The following is a 19,409-nucleotide window of genomic DNA, read 5'->3' on the forward strand; positions in this document are numbered from 1 at the left end:
ACATATTTAGATAATTTTAGATTAATCTAATTATTATTGTACTTATATGTCTCATATGTATACAAAAACGGCTAATATAACTCATTTTAGCATCATTTGTTAACGTTTCCTTGTTGTGATGATTTTCCGTTTCACAAGCGTGTATTTTCCCGTAAATTGCTTAGGTAAGCTTATATTCTGACGTCATTGTTCTATGACGTCGAGTCGCTCATTCATTAAAAAACATATGACGTGGGGGTACAATGGGAACAGCCCATGAAATATATTCATATTTTACCACGGGTGTGTACTCAAAGCGTTTGAAGGACGTCATGTTAGAATACCCCATTTACTAGTTTAATGATAGTTATATGAGATATTCGTATTTGCTGGCTTTATTACTATAATTCCAAAACATAGCAAGAAGCAGAGATTACGACAATGTATAAGAATTACTTACAAGTTCATTAACAAAATCCGATTTTTTTCTAGTCAAGGGACATAATTATTCAAATATACTAATGCAAGTAACTAAGTCGGAGAAGGAGCGAAAATCCGAAACGGTACCTTAAAGACAGAAAATAGTTCCACGTGTGTGTCCTAGTGATCAATCTACTTGTTATTTACGAAGAAAAGAAATTTAACTTCAAAAATTGGTGAGATCTTTACAAAAAAAAATCCCAAATGGTTGCATTAAAGAATACAAAGAAAGTAACCTTAATATCTTTAAGGGCCTTGCAGGTTCTTGTTACTCCTCCAATCTGCTGGTATTTTCAAAATGGCTACGGGGGACACGGCCTGAAAAATTATTTTAATATTGTGTCAGATTAAATATTCCGATAAACGGTTTAAATATATTACTCTAAATCAGAGACATATAATACAATATGTCTCTGTCTAGTTCAAATAATTGAAATATAATTACCTTTCTGTGTGTCATTGCGTGAATTGATTTTCTCTCGCTTATCTTCAAGCTCGATCTTGCTCACTTGATGAATATGCATTCGTGGTATTCATCCGCAACAACAATTTTTCGGTATATCATTGATATTGAAGGTCGTTTGATTAATATACGAATATTTCTAACGACAAAACATTTTCATATTATTAATTTGCATTTAAAAAAATACAAAAAATCTGAGTATCCATTGAAAACATGAATTTAAAAGAAGCGACAAGGAATTTTATTCTGCACTATAATGTCCGCGGATTCGGTTAATTTCCCAACACTAATTATATATGCATTTCTTTGATCTTTGAAGATCTTTGAAAAGTAGGCGATGGCAATACACCCGAGGCCCCTCAGGGGCCTCTGATGTAAAAAAGGCTTTCTAGTTAAAACTAAAGGTCATACAAGTTCATTTAGGAATTCGATGGAAATTAAGTTCAATTATTTACCTGTTTAATTCTACTAGGTATTAGTACTTCTATGACAGTAATAAAAACTAGAGGCTCTCAAGAGCCTGTGTCGCTCACCTTGGTCTATGTGCATATTAAACAATGGACACAGATAAATTCATAACAAAATTGTGTTTTGGTGATGGTGTTATAGATCTTACTTTACTGAACATTCTTGTTGCTACAATTATCTCTATCTATAATAAACTTTGCCCAGTAATTACAGGGGAAAATATTTTCTAAAAATCTATAAAAATGTATGAAAAATGTAAAAAATTTACTATAAAGGGCAATAACTCCTAAAGGGGTCAACTAACCATATCGGTCGTGTTGACTTATTTGTAAATCTTACTTTGATGAACATTATTGCTGTTAACTGTTCATCTCTATCCATAATAATATTCAAGATAATAACCAAAAGCAGCAAAACTTCCTTAAAATTACCAACTCAGAGTCAGCAACCCAACAATTGGTTGTTCGATTCATCTGAAATTTTAGGGCAGAAAGATCTTGACCTGATAAACAATTTAACCCCATATCAGATTTTCACTTAATGCTTTAATTTTTTTAGTTATTATCTATTTTAGTCATGGCGGCAATTTTGGTTGATTGACCGGGTCACCGGACACACAATTTTTAAACTAGATACCCCGATGATGATTGTGGCCAAGTTTGGTTTAATTTCGCCTAGTAGTTTCAGAGGAGAAGATTTTTGTAAAAGAATACTAAGATTTTACGAAAAATGGTTAAAAATTTACTATAAAGGGCAATAACTCCTAAAGGGGTCAACTGACCATTTCAGTCGTGTTGACTCATTTGCAAATCTTACTTTGCTGAACATTATTGCTGTTCACTGTTTATCTCTATCTATAATATTATTCAAGATAATAACAAAAAACCAGCTAAATTTACTGAAAATTTCCAATTCAGGGGCTGCAACCCAACAACGGGTTGTTCGTTTCATCTGAAATTTACAAGGCAGATAGATCTTGACCTGATAAACATTTTAACTCCATGTCAGATTTGCTCTTAATGCTTTGGGTTTTGAGTTATAAGCAAAAAACTGCATTTTACCCCTATGTTCTATTTTTAGCCATGGTGGCCATCTTGGTTGGTTGACCGGGTCTCTAGACACAATTTTTAAACTAGATACCCAATGCTGATTTTGGCCAAGTTTGGTTTAATTTGGCCCAGTAGTTTCAGAGCAGAAGATTTTTGTAAAAGATTGCTAAGATTTACGAAAAATGGTTAAAAATTGACTATAAAGGGCAATAACTCCTAAAGGGGCCAACTGACCATGTCGGTCATTTGACTTTTATGTAAATCTTATTTTGCTAAACATTATTGCTTTTCACTGTTGATCTCTATCTATAATGATATTCAAGATAATAACCCAAAACAGTTAAATTTTCTTAAAACTACCAATTCAGGGGCAACAATCCAACAACGGGTTGCTAGATTCATCTGAAATTTTCAGGGCAGATAGATCTTGACCTGGTAAACATATTAACCCCCATGTCAGATTTGCTCTAAATGCTTTGCTTTTCAGTTATAGGCCAAAAACTGCATTTTACTCCTATGTTCTATTTTTATACATGGCGGCAATCTTTGATGATTGACCGGGTCACCGGACACACAATTTTAAATTAGATACCCCAATGATGATTGTGGCCAAGTTTGGTTTAATAGTACCCAGTAGTTTCAGAGCAGAAGATTTTTGTAAAAGATTGCTAAGATTTACGAAAAATGGTTAAAAATTGACTATAAAGGGCAATAACTCATAAAGGGGTCAACTGACCATGTCGGTCATGTTCTTTAATGTAAATCTTATTTTGCTAAACAATATTGCTGTTCACTGTTTATCTCTATCTATAATATTATTCAAGATAATTACCAAAAACAGTAAAATTTCCTTAAAACTACCAATTCAGGGGCAACAATCCAACAACGGGTTATTCTAAGATTCATCTGAAATTTTCAGGGCAGATAGATCTTGACCTGGTAAACAATTTAACCCCCATGTCAGATTTGCTCTAAATGCTTTAGTTTTTGAGTTAAAAGCCAAAAAATGCATTTTACCCCTATGATCTATTTTTAGCCATGGTGGCCATCTTGGTTGGTTGACCGGGACACCGAACACAATTTTTAACCCAATGCCCCAATGATGATTGTGGCCAAGTTTGGTTTAATTTGGCCCAGTAGTTTTAGAGGAGAAGTTTTTTGTAAAAGTTAACGACGACGGACGACGACGACGACGACGCCGGACGACGGACGCAAAGTGATTGGAAAAGCTCACTTACAATAAGTAACACGACAGGTGTAACTATAGTGGTCCAGGAATGGCTGATAGATTCTTCTACCGTCTTGAGTTTAACCCCGTTTTTGGATGGTTTAGATTTACTCGGTCTTTAGTTTTATGTGAAGTGTCATTTCAATGTTTTTGTCGATTTATTTGGGCAATGGCCTTATTGAGCAAGATCAGAGTCGAACACACTTCTCCACCAGCAAATAATATTTTGTTTGTTATGGGGAACACATGTACAGGTCAACTATGAATGTCCTAATGTTAAAATAAAATTGAGAATGGCAATAGGAAATATGTCTTAAAAACACGACTCATTTATGCATAGGTAATCTAACCTGTATATGTCTCTTCTGAAGTTTTCATATTTATTTCCATACATTTCGAAACTAATGATACATTATCATTGTTTGCCATTTTCAGTTGCAGTACGTGTATCAAATGCCGTTTTCAAAAACTGCTACATGATGTAAATTTCATATTGACATGAAAAAAATTTCAGACTTATGAAGACATATAAACACAATAATTAAAAAAAAAGAAAGGAAATAATCACTGCGTTACTTAACACACCCAATTATTCCAAGATAAATAGGCAGTTTTCGTTTATATTTAGAAACAGAAAACCTAATTGAATTTGTCAAATATAACATTCATCATAGGCAACCACCATCTTCATCTTAAATCTGTATACTTGTACCCTTAACTCACCGGTCCTTAACTCATAGCTAATATTACACCTACTAATGACATATCATTATATAGGAACCAAGTTTTATTACTAAGTAATGTACGAAGTAATAGCGAGCAGTGAACAGTGAATTGTTATATATCTAGATATGACATTTTTATTTTCCAGAATGATCATGTCTTTTCTCGTTCAAATTCCTTTTTGATCGTTGTCTGTGACACAGCAACTTAAATTCGTTTCGCAGTTTTTCACTCATTATGAAATAAATTACTGAATTTGTCATACATCCTATTAGTGAAAACATCTTTCGGCCTTCATTTACAAAAAGAACAATTTCCCATCTTGTTAGTGTATGTCTTTCCAGCTGTTGAAGGAATTTTAGTTTATTTGATACAATAGTTGTCATTGCAAACTTGTGATTTTCCACATTCCACAAGGAATAGAATTTATCATCTGGTGTAATCTCCGTACAAAATAGAATATAAAGATATATTTCAGGTATTGCAGTAATTAAAAATATAACCATGATCATAATGACCAATACAGCTGACTTCCGTTCCTGAACCCTTCGAGATTTATGTTGGTCGCGCAATTTGTACGTACATATTCTGTATACAATATGAATAGTACAGAACAGCATTGCGAAAGTAAACCCCGATAGTAACATGGTTTTAATGAATATGAAATGAAAAGAAGAGTATGTCAATAGACGGTCGTTCCTGTACGTTGTAATACAATAATTAGGGTCTGCTCGACTAGCTTCCTCAACTATTGTAAAATTTCTTGGAATATGAATAGCGCAGGACACAAACAAACAAACGACACAGCATATAATTGAATGTCTCTTTGTCAAATATGATCGTGTCCATAGCGGGAACTTAAGAGCAAGACATTTTTGTATCCCTAAAGAAAGTGTTAGCATTGTTGAAATCATGACAAATATATCTACACACAACGAAACGTGGACATAAAGAGCACAATAAGGATACGCCATGGTCAGTTTTGTATTAGACTCGTCGAATGAATTATCCAAATATTTTAGCTGGTATAAAACTTCGAATCCATAAGCACAGAAAGCTGTTGATGCATCGGCTATAGCTAATCCTTGCATAAGCACAGTTGCTGGAGATGCTAGGTTTTTCCTGCATAAAACTATGAAGATTGTTATATTAAAGATCACTGCTATATAAGACAACACACAGCCACTAATCCAAACACGGGAAATTATACCATCTCTATCGGTATATACAGTAAATACAAATCCAGCTGACATTTTTACCAAATCCCGTTTCTTTATTCTCTAGGTCAATAACCCTTTCCCTTCCAAAAACAATAAAGGAAAAAAATGTTTCATTTTCAATCACAAACAAGTACCACTAGTCTTGCCGTCATGCATCAATTAATTATAATCGTGCTTTATAAATGGTATTAAAATCTAGTTCGATCATTATTTTGAAATAAATACAGTGATATTCAAATTGTCATCACTTCATTTAATACTTTGATAATTTTATAAATTGGATCATTCAACTACAATTACAACTGTTAAGTTCATGCAAAGATAAAAAGATAAACCAAACAAACAAAAAGAAAAAAAAGTACTTTGTTTTTAGATTATATGTTGCGTCCAAAGTCTAAAGCACTTTTCTTAATGTACATTTCTATATACTATGGAGTTAATTATTCGAATTATTTGAGAACCATGCACAAATAAGTGTAGTACGAAAGCAGACGGTCAGCCTCGTGATGAACGAGACTTTAATGAGGACGCCACATTTGGATCAATTGACAAAATCAGAAAAAAAATATATCAAGATATATAACACTGAATATATCGTACTATTAATAAATATCACATTCGCAAATCCTATAGTATCAGATCATACTGTATAAAAAAAGAAGATGTGGTATGATTGCCAATGAGACAACTCCCCACAAGATATCAAAATGACACAGAAATTAACAACTATAGGTAACCGTACGAGCTTCAACAATGAGCAAAGCCCATACCGCATTATCAGCGCTATAAAAATCCCCGAAATGACAATGTAAACTAAAACAATTCAAACGAGAAAACTAACCGCCTTATTTAAGTACAAAAAAATGAACGATAATGTGGCAGGCTTTAACATTTTAGCGGGATCCCAACCGTCCCCTAATCTTGTATCAGTATAAAAAGTTTTTTTTTATTACTGCACACTGATGAACAAATCGGATTGCGAAAGTTGACGCATCCTAGTACTTTAGGCACCTTTAGGCAAAGTCAATTCACATGTTTCAGACAAAGAATTCAAATACATATCAACGACGGCGATATTTTATCTATTGTCTGTTTATAGCAAGTTAAATAAATTAATAGGTCCATTTATTTCCCATGTTGCTATATAATTGTATTGACATTTTTAAGAGGATTCATTAGAAATGATAGTCATTATAGTGAAAATTGTCGATGTCATATAGTCATACCAACAGAAAACGTGTTTGATTTTATGTAAATTTATGTAACATGTGAAAAAGTAATTCAACAGATATTTATTATCGAAAAAAAACCAAGATAATAGTTGTCGACATAGAGCAATATCAGCCGTTGTGTTATTTGATAATTTAATGCAAATATTGAAATTAAAACAGCAATTTCTAACACCATGTAAACTTTGCCAAACAAAATGAAGATCATAATATAACCGCTAATCATCTAAAAGTCATCAATCAGAGTGCAAACATATCATTTTAACTCTACCAGTGTCTCGTTTCAATGCATTACAAAACCTCCAAATGTTTTGTCATTTCATTACTATCTAATTTTACTCCAACTCAATGATCATTACTTAAATAACGACTGACGCAAACAAGGGTGAAAAAGTTCACAATCATTTGGTATTAAAGGTGTTTTTTTCAGATTTCATTAAATCTTTAATTAATATTCTATATCCGTGTAAAACATTAGAACATTTCTGAGTTCAACAACCCTTTTATAAACCGATGTCAGAGCAGAAAATCACCGTCGAAGACATGTCTAAACAATACTTAATTTATCGCTCTAGATAGGTCTGCATTGGACTCAGCGCATCTTCTTTCAACGTCGGAATGGATTTATGACAAATTTTTGTCCCAACCTTTGCTATTCTTTGTCATTCATTCAATTGATATGAATTTAGCTGATGTAACTTCGTAACTTCGTATAATTGTTATCAAAGGTATCAGGATTATAATCTAATACGCCAGACGAACGACTCAGCTGTGACGCTCAGATCAAAATAAATATAAGTTGAAGAGTATTGAGGATCCAAAAATGATAAGAAAAATAGGAAATTTATAAAAATGACCACATAATTGATATTCATGTCAACACCGAAGTGCTGACTACTGAGCTGGTGATACCCTCGGGGACGAAACGTCCACCATCAGTGGCATCGACCCAGTGGTGTAAATAGTTCTATTGTGTAATACATTTGTACATGTATAATTTCATATGAAATGAGTTTTTATGTTAAACGTTTAATGCACAATGTATTTTTTGCATTTAATAATTTTGAATAAATGACATTTTTTCGTCAATTTAGTTTTTAAATTATAACAAAACAAGTTGAGACTCAAGCCTGTGTATACGCAGTACACTTTTATGGTATCTACATTGTAGCTGTCTGTCGTAACCCCAATTTCATCACTAAGAATAAATAACTTGTGAGTTTACAGCATTGTTATAGACATCAAATATTTATCACATGCTTCAGCTATTGTCACATGACTTTCAGTAACGTCATCGCAAATTCCAGAAAATACACCTCAATTGTTCGGTCTCAGTAAAAAACATTACAAACAGGATAGTAATTAATGTAAAATTCAAAAAACAGATGATACAAGAAATGCATTTTTCAAAGTTTTTAGAATAATTGGGCTGATATTAAACCTCTGGCTGATAATACATCTGATTTGAAAAATGCCATATTATCGCATCCGAAGATCTACGGTTGCATTTAAACAAATTGGTTATTAACCAACCAGAATATAAGTTTCCGCATCTTACGTTGGACATGGCCTGTATTATCTATTTACCATATCAAGAAAGATCTATCTTACAATATTTCCGTTTTAACAGGTTAGTAACACGTATTTTGTGCACATATATCAGTATTATGTATCTTGACCTTGGTATGAACTTGGAAAAATACTGTAGCATATAATTACATAGCAATATAGGAGACTTCCGAGATAGTTGTTGTTTCAACATGGAGGTAAAAAGTCGTAGAGTTAGTGACCCGTATTCGCCGCATAATTCGTTCATTTCAACTGACATCCGATCTACATTCAAATATTTAGAACATTTTTTTGTAGGTTGCAGAAGTTTTACCATACGAAGAAATGTCTTCAAAACATTGGTTAATTGTACTAAAAATGAACGCAAACTCAAGAGGTAAATAAGTTGTTCGTGTACCATGGGGAACACATTTTCGCCACAATGCATGATATGACCATCCTCATTATCCTTGTAAAATATAAAATCGAATGTTTGTAATAACATGAATAAGCTTGAGAGATTATTCCTATACGATTTTCTCACAAATATTTACTTTAAGACTGCGCATGATTGCCATATAAATCTTACACCGTAGCCAAAACATGTTTAAAAACACCTGCATATTGAGTTATATGTGAGAATAACCTTTGACATGAGGTAAAGAGGAATATCAACCGTTCGAACATTACAAACAGCCTTTACCGTCTATTTAGGCTAGTACTGTGTATAGGCACACACATTTTACAGAAAATCTAGTAAACGGTGAAAATGTGTCCATGAGGGAATCATAAGGAATATGCGCCACCCACTCTATCATGTTAAAATTTCTTCACGTTTGCCTAGTTTCTCACACAGGCGATTTAAACATATAGATTTTTTCATTTTAGATTTTTTGATTATAAGATCCGATCAAACATGCCTATTTGCACCATCCCACCCTAGTTAAAACCTACGATACAGTTCCAAAAAAATTATAATGCAGACGCTGCTGGGTTGATGCCATCACTGGTCAGACTTTTGACGTTATCAGCGGTTTTTTTTCAACAAAAAATAAATCAAAGAAGATTGAATTATATTTATTAAGACACTTCTCATATAATGGAATAAAGCATGAGGAAATGTTTTTTTTCGTCAAGCGATCTGTTTTTTTTGAATCGTTTAAATTACAACTTTCAAATAGGATTGTCAATTTTCCTATTGAAGAACGATGGTCCTCTGCTGATACTCTAGGTTCTCTGACTTCCTCATCCAGTAAAAATAGCAGCTACAGATGTAGGAAACAGTTGGTTCGTGTTGTTAATTCCCCTCTTTACTTTTCTATGTTATGTCATGTGTACTATTGTTTGTCTTTTTCATTTTTAGCCATGGCGTTGTCAGTTTATTTTCGATTTATGAGTTTGACTGTCCCTCTGCTATCTTTCGTCCCTCTTTTCAGGGTGTTGAAAGTAGCGTTTAACACACGAAATTCCAAATTAACAAAATGATTGTATAAAATGTCTGCTTACAGTGAAGTTTTAGAAGGATCGCCATACCACATGTGGTACGATTGCCATTAAGACAACTATCCACTTCAGTACGAATGAAATGGAAATTAAAAATTAAAGTCAACAAAAAAGCCTTCAACAATAAACAAAGAATACCGTTTAGTCAGCATATCCATCTGCAAACCTAGAACTCTTTAGTCATGTTATTATGTTTGCAGCACTGGTGATTGCTCTCATAAACGCATTTTTTTTTTACCGCGGGACGTTTAGCAAACAACAATTTATCATCTATATGTTAAGAAATCACATAAACTACACAATTAAACTGATTGAATACTGAATAGTATCTAAGTATTAAGTTTTAATATTGATATACAATGCATGTCTATGAAATTTCATTTAAATGAGCAGTAAAGGTCGTTATGCAATGCCTTTTAGCAGAACACTAGTAATACAAATTCAGATAGTACCGATAAAGATTTTAAAAGAGTATAAAACATGCATTCCGCATCTTGAAATATTTAGCATTGGTAAAAGCTATCAAAGATACCAAGCCTATAATTTGGTACGTCAGACACGTTTCGTCTACAGTGTACTCAATAGAGACGCTCGAATGAACAGTTTTGCTATTGTTTATCTTACTGCTAATACAAACATAAATAAACTCATCATATACATCAGGACTAAATTAAGTATATACACCAGACGCGCGTTTCGTCTTCAAAAGACTCATCAGTGACGCTCTAATCCAAAAAAGTTGTGAAGGTCGTTATGCAAAACCTTTTAACAGAACACTAGTAATACAAATTCAGATAGTACCGATAAAGATTTTAAAAGTGTATAAAACATGCATGCATTCCGCATCTTGAAATATTTAGCACTGGTAATAGCTATCAAAGATACCAAGCCTATAATTTGGTACGTCAGACACATTTCGTCTACAGTGTACTCAATAGAGACGCTCGAATGAACAGTTTTGCTATTGTTTATCTTACTGCTAATACAAACATAAATAAACTCATCATACACATCAGGACTAAATTTAGTATATACGCCAGACGCGCGTTTCGTCTTCAAAAGACTCATCAGTGACGCTCTAATCCAAAAAAGTTGTGAAGGTCGTTATGCAATGCCTTTTAGCAGAACACTAGCTATACAAATTCAGATAGTACCGATAAAGATTTTTAAAGTGTATAACACATGCATTCCGCATCTTGAAATGTTTAGCATTGGTAAAAGCTATCAAAGATACCAAGCCTATAATTTGGTACGTCAGACACGTTTCGTCTACAGTGTACTCAATAGAGACGCTCGAATGAACAGTTTTGCTATTGTTTATCTTACTGCTAATACAAACATAAATAAACTCATCATATACATCAGGACTAAATTTAGTATATACGCTAGACGCGCGTTTCGTCTTCAAAAGACTCATCAGTGACGCTCTAATCCAAAAAAGTTATGAAGGTCGTTATGCAATGCCTTTTAGCAGAACACTAGTAATACAAATTCAGATAGTACCGATAAAGATTTTAAAAGTGTATAAAACATGCATTCCGCATCTTGAAATATTTAGCATTGGTAAAAGCTATCAAAGATACCAAACCTATAATTTGGTACGTCAGACACGTTTCGTCTACAGTGTACTCAATAGAGACGCTCGAATGAACAGTTTTGCTATTGTTTATCTTACTGCTAATACAAACATAAATAAACTCATCATATACATCAGGACTAAATTTAGTATATACGCCAGACGCGCGTTTCGTCTTCAAAAGACTCATCAGTGACGCTCTAATCCAAAAAAGTTATGAAGGTCGTTATGCAATGCCTTTTAGCAGAACACTAGTAATACAAATTCAGATAGTACCGATAAAGATTTTAAAAGTGTATAAAACATGCATTCCGCATCTTGAAATATTTAGCATTGGTAAAAGCTATCAAAGATACCAAACCTATAATTTGGTACGTCAGACACGTTTCGTCTACAGTGTACTCAATAGAGACGCTCGAATGAACAGTTTTGCTATTGTTTATCTTACTGCTAATACAAACATAAATAAACTCATCATATACATCAGGACTAAATTTAGTATATACGCCAGACGCGCGTTTCGTCTTCAAAAGACTCATCAGTGACGCTCTAATCAAAAGAAGTTGAAAAGCATTGAGGACCAAAAATCCTTAAAGTTTTGCCAAATACAGCTAAGACAACTACATTGTTGTGCATTATATATACTTCTTTTCTCAAAAGTTCGTCCGGTTGCCCGGATGTCATCAATCACAACATAATAAAATGTACGATCTTGTTTGAATCGTGTAGAGTTTGACCATCCCAGTTAGGACGACCACATCATGAAACAATGAACTTTAATCTCGATTTAAATAAAAGTCAGTAATGAAATAAGAAAATCAATATACTTGATGAGATAGAATCTGTTTTCCCCATTTGATAGAATAATAACAGATTTCATGACATTGTGATTGGGTTATGTAAGCAGTTCTTTGAATATTGGACAATCAAAATGTAACTTATTGATTATAGAAAGTATTAAGACATAAGGAAGTAAGTCAACAATAGATTGACACAAGGTTCATATCATTTCCATAATAAAAAATAACTCGACTGTATTTAGTTCTTTGGTCGGCTTGTTGCCTCTGTGTATTGGATTTCCTCTTATTGGTGAAGACCAATCGGTGGCCATCGGCTGTTTTCTGTTCCGTTTGGTCGGGTTAATGTCTCTTGGACACATTAACCATTTCCATTCTCAATTTTATCAAAACTTATAAAATTTATTGTCTTGGTTTTCACTTGTTTGTGCTATTTTCCCCAATGTAAATTGTAAAACCCTATAAAAGAGAAAAATGATATTTTTTTTATAAGAACAATTATTTTCCTTGCAAGGAATCATATAGATATAGGAAGATGTGGTGTGAGTGCCAATGAGACAACTCTCCATCCAAATAACAATTTAAAAATTAAACCATTATAGGTTAAAGTACGGTCTTCAACACGGAGCCTAGGCTCACACCGAACAACAAGCTATAAAGGGCCCCAAAATTACTAGTGTAAAACCATTCAAACGGGAAAACCAACGGTCTAATCTATATAAACAAAACGAGAAACGAGAAACACGTATATATTACATAAACAAACGACAACTACTGTACATCAGATTCCTGACTTAGGACAGGTGCAAACATCCAGGAATTTAACATGAAAGTAGTGTAAGAAAATTTGTAAAAAATATTAGCCCTTCATTCAAGACTGTAATGCACAATTTTGTCGTAACTTGTGTGATTCTAAGTAACGACAGACGAATTTAAGTTTACGTGTTAATGCATCTACTCATTTGTTTTCATTCAAAATGGCCGCTTGTCGACCATAGCTGGTATACATGATTGTATTATAACAGAATAAGACAGAATAGCATATACTTACAAATATTAATTTTCTGTTTGACAGCAATTACCTGAAATAATGGTTTCTGTGTTTGATTACATTCAATCAGACAAAGACATATCATAACAACAAATGACGTCAACCTTGTTTTAATTAAAAGACACACTTTTCTGAGTATTAAACAAAGGTCAACGATTTCAAAATTTCATGCCAAACAACACGGCTACATTATGAAGTTACAATAATATGTCAAGCATTGTAAGATACCTGATTCAAGCTGGCTTCCACTTTATTAGCCTACAAAGCAAACATCAAATTTCAATTATAAGTTTAACTTATAAAACAAAAAAACGTATAACGTTCCAAAAATCTCAAAATCTTTGCTTATTATAGAATGGTTCTTTTGACAGCAGAACGACAAGTACTATATACATATACCATGGCCAAACGAATCCAAAAGTCGATATAAAAAAGAATGAGACAACTCTCCACAAGAGACCAAATGACACAGAAATTAACAACTTAAGTTCACTGTACAGCCTTCAACAATGAGCAAAGCCTATGTAAAACAACTCACACGAGAAAACTAATGGCCTAATTCATGTATAAAAAATTAATGAAAAACAAATTTGTAATTAAGCTTCTTTTTTATTATGTAAATGAGTAAAACACGTGGTATATCATGCTATGTGATATAAATAATGAGTATATGATTGACAGCTTGAATGACTATTTAGACAGTGACCACGTTACTGTTTTATCAAATGAGATGGAAGTTGACGTACGACAGTTTGCAATTGACTGGCACACATGCAGATCTGAAAAAAAGGATACTAACAAGTAAGTTTTGTTTGATTGTATGATTTACGTTTTTTTAATGTCAACAATACACTTTATCGATATTCTGTGGAAATTTCCTACGGCAAACTTCTGAACCATAGGTTCTAACTAGGTATTGAACGAAACTATTGCCCACTCAAATATCGTCATGGAATCCGGCCCGTCTGGTCATCATAAGGGTTCAAATTTCCAACTTAACGCAATTTTTTTAATACCAAGAATGATCTTCGATACTCCTCGGAAATGACTTACGGCACAGTTCTAGACCAGACATAAAAAAAAGAAGATGAGGTATAATTGCCAAATGAGACATGTACTAGTCTACAACAGAAATGATGCACAAGTTTAAAGTCCAATTGGACATTTACATATATCAAATAGGAAATATTGCTTAATTATCCAATGAAAAACATTCATTTGTATAGCAAATGCAAATGATTAAAAATATCTGACCAAATGGGAAAATTAAAAGATAAGTGTTATTGAACAGAGGGGCCAAATTGCAGAAGATGATGAAAAATGATTGTACCTGTTGAGCTTTTCTGGTACAAAATATAAAAAAAGATAGGGTAGGTTGACATTTTACCCGAAGGGACGAAAGATACCAGAGGCATAGTCAAACTCGTAGAATAAAAATAAAAATAAACGGACAACGCCATGGCTAAACAATAAAAAGACAAAAAAACAAATAATAGTACAGAAGACACAAAATAGTAAACTCAAGACTAAGCAACAGGAAGCCCACACTAGGGTGATCTGAGGTGCTCCGGAAGGGTAAGCACATCCTGCTCCACATGTGGCACCCGTCGTCTTGTGTTGCTTATGTTATTACAAATCCAGTAAATGGTCTAATTCGTTAGGTCATATTCATGAAAAGGGAAAGGTATTGTAGTAACGACATAGGAAACATATCCGATATCATCTGTAAAACGGTTATTCCATAACGGTCAACCAAATTGCGATGGCGACCGTAAAATTACCGAAGGGATGATTTTAACCTCACCTTTTGTAACTCTTGGTTTACTTGCTTTCTTCCCTTTTAAGGAAATCATTGTCAATCTTCATACAGTTATATTTTCTTAAATAGGAGAATACCATGCCATAGATAACTGAATGAGAGCTTGTCTCGTTCACTACTCGAACCAATGTTATTTAAAATGACATCGGATATATAAATGTATTCACAATTTTTTCCAACCTCCCTCCGATAGGCAAATTATCTCGTTTACATTGTTTAAAACTGAAATCTTAAATCATTTGTTGCAAATTCACGAATCTTGATCACATTTTTTGTTGTTCTCTAAATATCTCGTTTGCTCCATTCTATTAGAACCCTGGTTTAGTTTTGTCATTTTTATCCTAAAGGCTTTCGCACCACGCTCCTCTCAGTGGAACAATATTTTTGTGTTCCCCCTTCAAATCCTTCTTTTATTAATATGAATGCAGGGGTGGGGGGGGGGGGGTGGGGGGTCATTTTCCAGTCGCACTTCTGTATCCATTTTTAACCGAAAACTGAAGTAATCCCTCCATCCTTTTCTTGTTGAATGCTGCGTTTCCCTGGGAAGAAAAGCTCTTCACGTGTAAAAATCTGAGAGCGTCAAGGGACAGTGTATCATAAAGCGTTTCAGTGTTGGGTCAATGTTAACCTTTTCTGCTACGAAATAAAAATTTAATTTTGCCGGGCAGACGTGCAATGACTAGAATGATGACGGTACGTTAATTTCAGGGCCAAACATCGTGAAGGACGGTCGATCCGAACTGCTTTTTTTCTTTCCGATTTTTACCCTCAAATACCCTCCAAAAGATCTTGAAATAAACACATAATTAACTACGCTGGTCATTACCCCTTTTTGACAATATTCGTGGATTTAATGTGAAAGAAGAAAACGCGTCACCCACTTTCATCTCTATGCATTTAGTAATATAAGATCTGGTATTTATTTCAGTTAAAAAAAAAGAAAGCCATCTGCCAGTAAGCGTATTGTGTCTGTGCACATTTTGGTAAGCTGATATAAATTTGAGGTAGGATATTTATGAATCGCCTATGGCTATTGTTTACCATGATATATGTCCCTGCGTTTAACTATAATGTAAAAAAAAAACCAACAGTGAAAAAATAAATGTGGGAGATGCTAACATTATATGCAGGTGAACCGGAAGTGTCATCCATAGTCTAAAAGGTTCTTTGTAATATTTTAAAGATACTATCTGTTTTTGTAGGTTGCATTGCATTATAACCACAAAAAAAGGTGTGGAATGAATATTCATATCACGAAAAAGTAAACAACGATATTATATTGATATGGTAGTTCTGTTCTTTCTTGTTGCTGGCTAAAGTACAAAATGATAAAAAAAAAGAAGGAAAAATAGATATGTGACCGACAATCGGAATTGTTTTATCTATACTCTACGTCCGGCATTTGGAATAATTATTGGCAATTATTCGGTTCAATTTGTCAATAATTCAACACAATATTGAAACCTGTCCTCATTAAACGCTTTGATGTTCAATAGATTCTAGTAATCCGTTGCATTCTGATAGATGCGGTAGAATTTTCTATAATCAATTGTCAATTTTGATATTTAGTTACACCACGTAATTCTTGATTGCTTAGGCGACAATTTGTTTAATACTAAGATAATGGCTTTTATTTACAATCATATAACCAGGAAAAAGGATTAATGGGAAATAAAATGAGATTCTGTAAAACATAGAAAAACTGCATTTTCAAGATTTAATTTCAATTTGTACAACGATTTTTATTTTGCAAGAAAACAGAACGGAATTAACATTGAAGAACAGAGAAGACTTTCATTAAGAGGACTATGACACAATTTGGACTATATCTGTTTATTACCATTCTATCAATTAAATCCACAATAGTGTACAGTGTCCAAACATTTAAGTTAGGGGTGCCTCTAATATCGTCTGCTGGAACACCATATGACATGGAGCGTATTGGTCCAGCAATAGACATTGCCATTGAGAGAGTGAATAGAGATATCTTGAATGGAAGTTACCAGTTAGTCACCATTGAGAAGCCGTACGGCAAATTCTGTAGTGGATCTACTGCACCAGGTATCAATTATATTTATTTAAATTTTACATACTAATTTATTTATCTTACAGAAAATAATATTTAATTTGAAGAAATAATCGTGTAATCTGTTAATATATATCAATCTCGTACAATCTCCTATAGATGGGAAATCGAAGTCATTTATATAAGTAAATTTAGAAATTATCGTATGATCTATAAAATATTTATAAACTCCGCGTACTTATTGAGATTCTTAGTATATATGTCATTTATGGGAATTTAAGTGCTATTAAAAAATGAGACATCACAGCTTTTCAGACCAAATAAACATTACCTCAACACTAACAAAAACAAGAATGTGTCCCCAGTACACGGATGCCCCATCCATACTATCATTTTCTATGTTTAATGGGGGAAAACCTCTATCTGTCATTAAAATTAGAAAGATCATATTATAGAGAACATGTGTACTAAGTTTCAAAATGATTGGACTTAAACTTCATCATAAACTACTTCGATCAAACACTTTGACCTGAAGCGGAACGAACGGACAACAGACCAGAAAACGTATACCCATAAATGGGGCATAAAAACCCGACAAACACCCGGAAGCACTGAATCGGAGTTTTAAAATCGCCACTAGCGAAGACTAGCTTTAAATAAACTCAAAAGGAGTCATTATTTTCTTGAACATTTATGCTTATTTTATTTTAAGAGTAATATGAGTCTTGCTACCTTGTTATTTAGTAGTAGAATTAAACGCTGATTTTTTGGCGTTTCTTGATAGAACAGTGATCGTCATTTGATTTCATTTTGTATAAATAAATTAACAAAAAACACAGAGCATTCAATATTTATAGATAAAATCTTCGATTTGAATCTGTAAATATTCATTGTTGAATTTTATATCTGAGTGTAAAACTTTAGAAAAAAATACTTTGCCAGAAAATGTCTACTGAGATGAAAATAGTTAAATTTTCCCTTGAAATCAATTATAATATGTCATTCATTTGAAATTTGAATTATGACGAAGTCGATGCTAAAGTAGAAAATAGAAATCTCGTAAAATATTTATCAAATTTCATTAACTATCATGGAATGATAATTTTATTGTATATGTTTTTATCAGTTATTGATATTTACAATAAAATTGATATGAATAATCTTGTGAAATAAAATTTTTGAGTTATAAACAACATAACTGTTTGCAATGAACAATGTGTAAAAACAGTACAGTGATTAGGCGATCGGAGCAATCAATTCTATTGTCTTGGTTTTTTCATACATATTGGAAACACCTGGCGGAGTCCAATAGTTTGTCTATTAAAATGAGATCAGTACATATATATATTGAACACCTTCTGTTGTTATACAGAAATATAACAATAGTACATGTAACATTTTTCATAACAGCGCTGTAATGTCAATAAATGAGATACATATATTTGTTTAGGGGCCAGCTGAAGGACGCCTCCGGGTGCGGGAATTTCTCGTTACATTGAAGACCTGTTGGTGACCTTTTGCTATTGTTTTTGCTATGGTCGGGCTGTTGTCTCTTTGACACATTCCCCATTTCCATTCTCAATTTTTTAATGTTGATAAAGCGCTAATATCTAAATCAAATTTAGGCGCAACATTGAAATGTCCTCCTAAAGAAGCGCAAATAAGCTATCAAATAACGCAAATGTCCAGCGCCGATTTAAATTCCCTGTAGTGAATATTAGAAAAAAAGATGCGGTATGATTGACAATGAGACAAAAAGTAGTTGTCGTTTGGTGATGTGGTTTATAAGTGTTTCTCGTTTCTCTTTTTTTTTTAAATATAGATCATACCCGTTGGTTTTCCCGAATGAATGGTTTTATAGTAGTCATTTTGGGGGCCCTTTATAGCTTGCTATTCAGTGTGAGCCAAGGCTCTGTGTTGAAGACTGTAATTTGACCTTTAATGGTTTAATTTTACAGATTGTTACTTTGTGGAGATTTGTCTCATTGGCACTCATACCACACTTTTCATGTATATATATACATGTAAAATTAATGAGAAATGTCATTATGAAACACATAATATGTTGAAATGAAACCAGAATATCTTACTATCAGAAGTAGTAATAAGAGTCATTGTAAACTACGCCGGTACTTATTAAACTTAGTTCATAAATTTAAAAAACGTCGAAACAACCTCAAACCAAACACATAATATCTTAATATCATGGGAATTGGCAAAATATCAAGAACCGATTCTGTTAACATTTTG

General features: G+C 33.2%; 2 protein-coding genes across 2 annotated transcripts in view; one reads left to right on the forward strand and one right to left on the reverse strand.

Annotated features, from left to right (window-relative positions):
• Positions 1-4,324: 4,324 nt before the first annotated feature.
• On the reverse strand, positions 4,325-5,685 carry LOC134683862 (proto-oncogene Mas-like). The gene has a single exon (XM_063543170.1). The coding sequence runs from the start codon at positions 5,641-5,643 to the stop codon at positions 4,528-4,530; it is 1,116 nt and encodes a 371-aa protein (XP_063399240.1). The 5' UTR covers positions 5,644-5,685; the 3' UTR covers positions 4,325-4,527.
• An 11,379-nt stretch (positions 5,686-17,064) lies between these two features.
• The window catches only part of LOC134684590 (atrial natriuretic peptide receptor 1-like), a 31,636-nt gene continuing 29,291 nt past the window's right edge, over positions 17,065-19,409 (forward strand). Inside the window, exon 1 of the mRNA XM_063543887.1 lies at positions 17,065-17,194. Within this exon, the coding sequence (XP_063399957.1) occupies positions 17,065-17,194 (130 nt within the window). The remainder of the gene's footprint in view (positions 17,195-19,409) is intronic.

This window comes from Mytilus trossulus, chromosome 9 (assembly GCF_036588685.1).
Source record: "Mytilus trossulus isolate FHL-02 chromosome 9, PNRI_Mtr1.1.1.hap1, whole genome shotgun sequence".
In the NCBI taxonomy this organism is placed as follows: Eukaryota; Metazoa; Mollusca; class Bivalvia; order Mytilida; family Mytilidae; genus Mytilus; species Mytilus trossulus.

Excerpts from the sequence above, each read along its gene's own strand:
- LOC134683862 (XM_063543170.1), bottom strand. The coding sequence starts at position 5,643 with ATGTCAGCTGGATTTGTATTTACTGTATATACCGATAGAGATGGTATA.